At 31.0% G+C, this 8,217-nt stretch overlaps 1 protein-coding gene across 7 annotated transcripts in view; it reads right to left on the bottom strand.

Annotated features, from left to right (window-relative positions):
- The window catches only part of LOC106468753 (phospholipase D3-like), a 44,985-nt gene extending 37,801 nt beyond the window's left edge, over positions 1-7,184 (bottom strand). Inside the window, exons 1-4 of one of the 7 annotated variants that reach the window (XM_013929197.2) lie at positions 7,062-7,184; positions 5,445-5,708; positions 3,924-4,104; positions 796-919 (exon numbers count right to left, since the gene is read on the bottom strand). In XM_013929197.2, coding sequence (XP_013784651.1) covers positions 796-919; positions 3,924-4,104; positions 5,445-5,638 — 499 coding nt within the window. In that variant the 5' untranslated portion in view covers positions 5,639-5,708; positions 7,062-7,184. The other 6 variants (XM_022397114.1, XM_022397113.1, XM_022397112.1 and 3 more) reach the window with 6 other exon arrangements.
- Positions 7,185-8,217: the final 1,033 nt, after the last annotated feature.

Here is an 8,217-nt window from a genome sequence, read left to right as displayed (position 1 = left end):
GAAACGTGGCGTGACATTAGTCACGTGACCTCGCTGATGCAACAATATTAAGTTTAGCATTTCATATTTATCTTTTCAATCACTATAGAATGTTTAATCTTCTTCATCCTATATGAGCAGCTGTATGTACTCTATCAACAACACTGGAAACTGTTGGACAAATGTGCACAGTTTTCTCCATCAATCACACACAAACAGTTTGTATTCTGTCAACAAGACTGTTTTAACTGTCAGATAAACATGCACAGTTGTTCTACCTCACCTTCAATGAACAGCTGTACGTATTCAATCAACAGAGACTGTTTTACCTGTCAGATAAACATGCACAGTTGTTCTTCCTCACTTTCAATGAACAGCTGTACGTATTCCATCAACAGAGACTGTTTTAACTATCAGATAAACGTGCACAGTTGTTCTACCTCACCTTCGTTGAACAGCTGTACGTATTCCATCAACAGAGACTGTTTTAACTATCAGATAAACGTGCACAGTTGTTCTATCTCACCTTCGTTGAACAGCTGTATAGATATTCCATCAACAGAGACTGTTTTAACTGTCAAATGTCTTGATTTATAACTTTTCCTGTTTCACATGAACACTTCTTAAAAACTATGAAATTATGTATACAGCATCCAGCTTTGTATACAAACAAAAGATTATTAGGAATTATTTATAAAATTATATAATGACATTTTTGTTTGAATCAAAGATGTTTGAACTAACAATACTTTTATTGAACTTTTACAAACATAAGAATAAAAAGTTAAAATAACTAATTAAATCTTCCAAAGTTACCTTTTCTTGCTAAGTATTCAGTATCCTTATTTGGTTGATATATTGATGGCTTGTTTTGAGCAATCCTAATATTAATGTTTCGTGTATTTCCGGCATGAAGAAGTTCTTGAAAAACACGTTCACCCTATGAAAGGATAACATCATCAACAAAGCTGTACCTCTGAAACCACAAAATCGTAAAATATTGAGCTAACCCTTTCTAGACTTGGGAGGGAGGATGTCATTGATATTCCTTGACATTTTTTTTTCTCACACTAGAAATACTTGACCAAACTGTATGAATCTTAGTTAAAACTTTCTAAATGATACGTAGTTTTGAACTTGATTACCATTTTCAAACTTTTTAATGCTGTGAAATTTTCCAAAACCTTGATGACAAATATTAAACATACTTCCTTTCATCTTTAAACATACTTTCTTTCATCTTTAAACATACTTCCTTTCATCTTTAAACATACTTCCTTTCATCTTAAAACATACTTCCTTTCATCTTAAAACGTACTTCCTTTCATCTTAAAATTTAATTTTTTTAAATTACTGATAAAAATGTTTCATTTTATGTAAAAAATCAGTTTCAAATTGATTGATCTTCACAAACATATTTATTCTGATACTTTATTTTTCCAATTGCAGTAGTCATTGGCTGTATAAAGAACACGACAAGAACTGACCTACAACTTGACCCATCAAAATGCCATTAGATCAGGTTAAGTAACCATAATCTTGATCAAGGTCAATTTATATCTAATAAATATAGTTTATTTTCTATAGATAACATCAAATTACTTATCTATGTTGTTTGAGTACAACAAACTTAATAAAAATATTAAATAACTACAGAATCGAATAATTTGGATGTTTTTCTGTTGCCTACCATACCCTCTAAATGTAACTAGGTTTACATATCTTATCAGTGAAGAAAATTTTTATAGCTTTCAAACAAATATAATTTAATACAAACATTTCCAATAATAAAAAAAAAAACATTCCAAGAAACTATACACAAATTTACAAATCTGTGTTTTTTAGAGCAAAGAGACATTGGGCTATCTGCGGTGTCTACCGCAGGAAATCAAACCCTGTATTTTAGACTAGTAAGCCTGTAAACTTACTGCTGTCCCTATGGGGGACTCTGTGGTTTGTTTCCAAGTCATCTAAACTTCCAATTAAATTCCAATTTTCATCTTGTTGCTTTCCTACACTTCTCATACAATTTTATATACCCTAATTCATGTGAATAGTTTATAATCTGCTCTAGCCAATGGTGTTTATAGTCTGTAGCTATTTTCAAAATTATGTTTCATTAGTAGCTGTTCACACAATTTGTTGTGAGGTCAGAAAATGGTGAGAATGGAGGTTTGTAATAATTAAACTAGGAGAGAGTGGAAACACAAGAAAAATATGACTTGTTAATTTCTTTCTCAGGGGATGACATTTTCTTAGCAAATGAAAACTTATGCTTTGGGATGGACAGAAAAAATTCTTTAAAAAATGTGCATTTCTGAAAGGCAAGGTTCTTTGAATCTGTGCATAAGTTTAAATTTGGACTTTTTTTCATTATTCTTTGCAAATTACACTTAATAAGTTTTACAAAATGAAAATATATCAATCTTAAAATAATTTTAAGTGGACAATTTTTGTAATAGACTTATAACTATTATTTTACTTAAATTTCTAAGTTCTATATGCAGGTATGCACTCTCCATCTACGAAGTACTCACCAGTTCGGGCTAACATGATCAGATAATCATTAACTCTTTCAACCCAGGCTCGGTCCTTGGAATCAACCTCATAACCATTTTAACTAAAAAAACCATAAATTACTACAGAAAAAAAAACAAAAAATTCAACTATAATTTATAATTTAACTAATATGTATTTTACTCTAAAAAAATAAGAAATTTCGAGCAGACTAAAGATACAACCTACCTCATTGAAATCTTCGTTCAAAAGAAAGAAATGATGCCAGGTATGTTAGAAAGGCTAACAAAACCACTAGGGGGCATTCTGAGCTTGTGATTGGTTATTCATATATATAGAAGTAAGTGTTTATAAGGAAGCTTTTCTAATAATGGAAGGAGGTGAGCGGGATGCCACTATGTTTGATTTATTACATGAGCAATATCTTAGGAAACAGAAAAGATAAGAGGCTCTTATTTTATATTCTAGCTTGTCAATATTGATAAATTGAGTTTCTAATTCACTCGAAACTATAGACTTTGTATTTTGACTTCATAAACATCTAATTTGAACTAATGCTGCATTCAATGTACTCTGTGACACCCAAAAATATCTATGTTTATCTGTTTTTTTAATATTTACTTTTAAATTAAGAAATTGAGTAATATATATATTACTAACATTTGAATTATAATCTACAGTTTGATATCAGACTTATTAACATAAATTCATGAAATAGTAGTTCAATAAAATTTTGAATGTGAGTCAACAAATGAAATGACATGGTCTTTCACCTGTGATCCGTATAGAAAGGGTTAACAGAAACTGTTTAAAATTCTTCCATCAATATTAAATCAAATTAAACGTTTACTACTTTAAAATATATTTATAGTATATACTAGTTTAAATATTCTAAAATAAATAAATATTCAATGAAGGGTTCAATATTACTCAACATCTAATAAACAAGGCTTTTACATGACTAAAAAAAAAATTCAAAACCCCCCACTATACCTATTACTTTAATTTCTATAACTCTTTAAACCCATAATTTTCTAGCATTCTGCCGATATTATTTTCATGATTTCTTAATAATTATCACCATATCTTATAAAATTTAAATTTTGTCGATTTTTTGGATAATAAAATGGTTTGCATTAGTTTTCTGCCAAGGAGACATAACTGTTATCGGATGCTGTCACTGTCTGATGAGTAAATCAGGATTTTGGGGCACACTGGCAGCACCTGCTTGGGTTTAAGGAGTTAATACTCACCCTACTTTTCGCCATTTTAACATACATACACCACTAAGTTTTGCTAACTTTAACCTCTTATATTGAATAAGGCCAAATACAACAGTTTTTGGTAAGAAGATATAACCCTTCATATTTGATTTCAACCACAAAATATTAGGATTGCTTTAGACTTTATTCTGGTCAGTTCTTCACCTCCCAAGCAGATGGGTCAGGAACAACATCATCACCTCGTAGTGTCCAGTAAAATGAGGCAATATCGATAGATTTCTCAGCTTTTTCAATTAAATCAAGCCATCCTTCAAATATAGATGGGTGTAGAGGTGAACCTTTTGTATATGTGAGATTTTCTGGAATACTTTCAACAAGTTGAAAACTGAAATGAGAGATTAACTACTATGATTATACTATTATACTATGATATCTCTTAAAATCATAAAAAATATATAACAAGAAGTACTAAAACGTTTAAAATGTTTTCTCACTAAAAATAATTCACACATAAGCATTTCTCTGCATTTCTTTTAATACAATGAACATAAGCTAATCATAAAACTAATTTTACTTCACAATAATAATTCATTATAATGTAATTTCAAAACCATGAAGCAGAGTCATGTATTTCTTTAATATTTTGCATGTATCCATTTTCTAGTAACCTTTAGTATTCAAGCTACGTAGACACATATAAGCATATATCTATTATAATAATACTCAGATTTTGTCTGTCCTGACCACGCATGCAAACACTGCTACCTAAACGTACATTCACTACCTTTCAATGGATGTAAACAAAAGGTGAATGTAAATATACTTGAGTAGACATTTTATACAAAAACTTAAAAGTTTTTAAAAAGGTCTGATGTTAGGCTGTAGAATAATATTATAAGTTTATTTACTGATCGTATTGAGTACAGTAAAGTTTAGTTGGGACTAAATTAAATAAAAAACATACACAAGTTACAGTGGTAATTTATCTCATTATTGAATATAGGCCATACTTAATAAAGGATTAACTAATGTTAGTTCTAAGACAAGTGGATTTATAGATTTCAGTGTCTGTGATTAGTTCTTTTGTATTATTCTAAAAATCCTGTATTTAAAAAAGTACACTAACCTGACCACGAATGTTTTGTAGTGTGTGTGTATATATATATATATATTATAAACTTAATGTTTCTATAACCCAGGGACACCTAAAGTTAATTATCCACAGAGTAATATATGAATATCAAAATTCAATAATTAAGTGTGTATCAGATTTTATTATTTTCACAGTACAGGTACTGAAAGTTAATAAAATGTAACAATTAAGTAACATAGCTTATTGTGAATGATACAAAAAACTGTATATAGGAAAATTAAGTTTTCACATATTAAAGTTCCAATAATTGACAATATTATTCAAGTCCAATCCAGCATTTAGTATAAGACTCCAAGAAAGTCCATGGTATGAAAAATACTTATTTGGATAACATACACTAATGTATAAAAATATTTAACAGGTTACCCAAAATTATTCCACTGATTATATAACAAAGCACAAAATGCATGAATTTATCAAACTGCTTAAGTTTTGTGTAGAATTTTCCATGAAGTTTTTATAGAGTATTAAACAGACTTGCATACTTACTCATATTATTGTAAGTACATACACATATAATTAATCATTGTACCGTTGAATATTACTGTCAGATTAAAAACGTTACTACTTACACACATGGACTATTACAGTTTTTTCTTAAGTATGTCAAGTCGCTTAGTCTTGCTGATGAATCGTCGTCATTTTTTTCATTATCTAGAAGAGGAAGAACCACCACCAATAGGATTAAGATAAGAATAATTGTGAGAGGAATACAGGAGGGCTTTAACCAACCACTCCACTTTTCATCCTCTTCCTCTTTCAACATGTAGCAGGAATCGAAAAACTGGAGTTCAACTTCACTTGTGTCTAGTTTACCCGTTCTCTCGTTTTGCTGTCTGAAATTAAAGATATATTACATGCATTTTTATACCATAAATCAATACAATTTACCAATCTTTATCATTGTTTTTGGGGCACACAGTTGAGTGTATATCACAGTTTTCATCTTACATAATAAATATCATTCAAGTACTAACTGTACCAACAGCTCACTTCATCTTCCTCTAAGGTAGCAGCCTATTTCTACATAGATAAGATCTCATAATGAAATGATTTACAACAAACAACATTTTTATAAAAACAATCTACAAGCAGTTTCTGTAACAATAACATCAGGGCTCAGCTTGTGAATGAACAAACTTTCTTTTACTTGGAGTCTCTGTTTATCATGGTTCCTTGCTAGCATCTTAAACATTGGACAACATTCTCGTAGAGCACGTTCAAATACATTAGCCTTAACAGCTGATTGAGTCAGCTTGTTCAATCACAAGCTGAGATTAATGATGAAGAAACTTCCAATGGATTACTTGTACTTTTACAAGGTATCATTATTTGTATAGATACCACAAACTGAGGTTTTATATATATATATATGTATAGATTCAAATGAAAACAGCTACATGGTTGTCAATTATGCTATCTATATTTCTCACTATATACCAGAGTAATCAGATAATTGACTAATTTACAGTTACCTAGTTTAACTGCATGGTTACCTCTACAACACTGTTCATTTTAGTTTATGTAATCATGAAAACAAGTTATGAGTGCGCCAGAGCATATATGAGACAGTTATGTAAGTAGGCTTCAAACAATAGATATACGACTGCTGTATCTATATAGCATATGAAAATCAGTTGTATTATTACTTCCAACTAAGTGTGCCACATACTAACCTAAATTACCCAAATCTAGCCTATTAACTATAACCTAACCAAAACTAATTAACGTAGATGATGTAGAAAATATAATACACCTATCTCTGCTAATTATGATCCATTCATTGTACAATCAGTCAAAGTTGAAAAAATTAACTTATAAGTTTCATCTCACAAGAGAAATACGTAAGAAAAATTGCTCAAAACAAGAAAATCACTTGTCACAGGCTAGATTCTAGCATCTGACCCTGGTATCATGAAACTAATGTCTTTGTCTATTATACCACAAAGCCCACCTACGTAACACGAAATGTGAATTCTTATGAACACATGAGCAATCGTGGTATAACCATATAATGATATATACATATAGCTTCTTAAACACTTAATACTACTACTAGGCCTACTTATGGTTTAAATAATGTCAAAATAAAATAAAAATAGTGGAACGTAGCGTTTTCATCTGAATCTCGGCCAGTGTCCACAAAGATTCTCAATGACTAAAACTGAAAATAAAACACAGTCACGTACTCCCTGTTTTTGTAGTGGTAACTCGGTACGAATTAAATTCGATGATGAGGAACCCACTTTGAGACTAATAATGCTTGGAGACGGCTTGAATTGGTAATGACAAAAACTTTAATATGAGTTTAACATAAAAGCCCATGTACAACGTTTCGACAAGGTTTTGTCATCAGTAAAAACAATGGCAGCTGATTTTCTTGTACTGCTGAAGTGTTAATATTTATACAGTAAAATAAAAAGTCTGCTGTTTGTGTTTTCCGGTTGAAGTGTTAATATTGTTACGCGTCTGTTCGTTTGTTAATTTTCCGTATAATTTATTTCCGATGAAACTTCAGCGACACAAGTCCTTTCTTAAGTCACTTTAACTATAATTCACAACGATTCACGCGCTTTACTACTGCGCTTAACTAAATTATCCGTCTCTGCCCGTCTGCAATTATCTATCTATATGCCGTCACTTCATTTGCCGGTAGAGGGCGAGTAGAGAAGACTAGAGTTGCCACGAACAGACATGATCATTCTAGAATCTCATGACGTGTTACTAGGGTCACGTGACTTCCACAGTCGTAACAATATTTAATCAGTAAAAACTACAGTCAAGTGATTGTGTTTTACGGCTCAAGTGTTGATATTTGCCCAGTAAAAACTAAACTCAGGTAATTATGTTTTGCGGTTGAAGTGTTAATATTTAATCAGTAAAAACTACAGTCAAGTGTTTGTGTTTTGCGGTTGAAGTGTTAATATTGTTACGACAGTGGAAGTCACGTGATCCTGATAACAGGTCATGAGTTTCTAGAAGGATCATGACTTTTCCTGGCAACTCTAATGTTTGCCAGACGCCCTCTATTTTTGTATATAAGCCCGGCAAATAAAGCGAAGATGAAGAGTGACGGCATATATAACTGCAGATAGACAGATAATTTAGTCAAGTGAACGGTAGTGACCGTAAGTAAAATGCATGAATCGTTGTGAATTATAGTGGATTAATTAAGTGTATCGCAAAGTTATATTGAGAAAGAATAAACTAGTTTTATTTAAGAAAGGACTTGTATCACTGAAGTTCCTCGGAGAGAATTTTTACGGAAAATTAACAAACTACCAAAGACGTAACAAATTGCTGTCACAAGTGAGATGGAAAAGAAAAAAGAAGATGGAAACGAGA

Source organism: Limulus polyphemus, unplaced genomic scaffold, assembly GCF_000517525.1.
Source record: "Limulus polyphemus unplaced genomic scaffold, Limulus_polyphemus-2.1.2 Scaffold3148, whole genome shotgun sequence".
In the NCBI taxonomy this organism is placed as follows: Eukaryota; Metazoa; Arthropoda; class Merostomata; order Xiphosura; family Limulidae; genus Limulus; species Limulus polyphemus.
The sequence above is the reverse complement of the archived record's forward strand: the minus strand, read 5'-3'. Positions and strand labels throughout refer to the sequence as shown.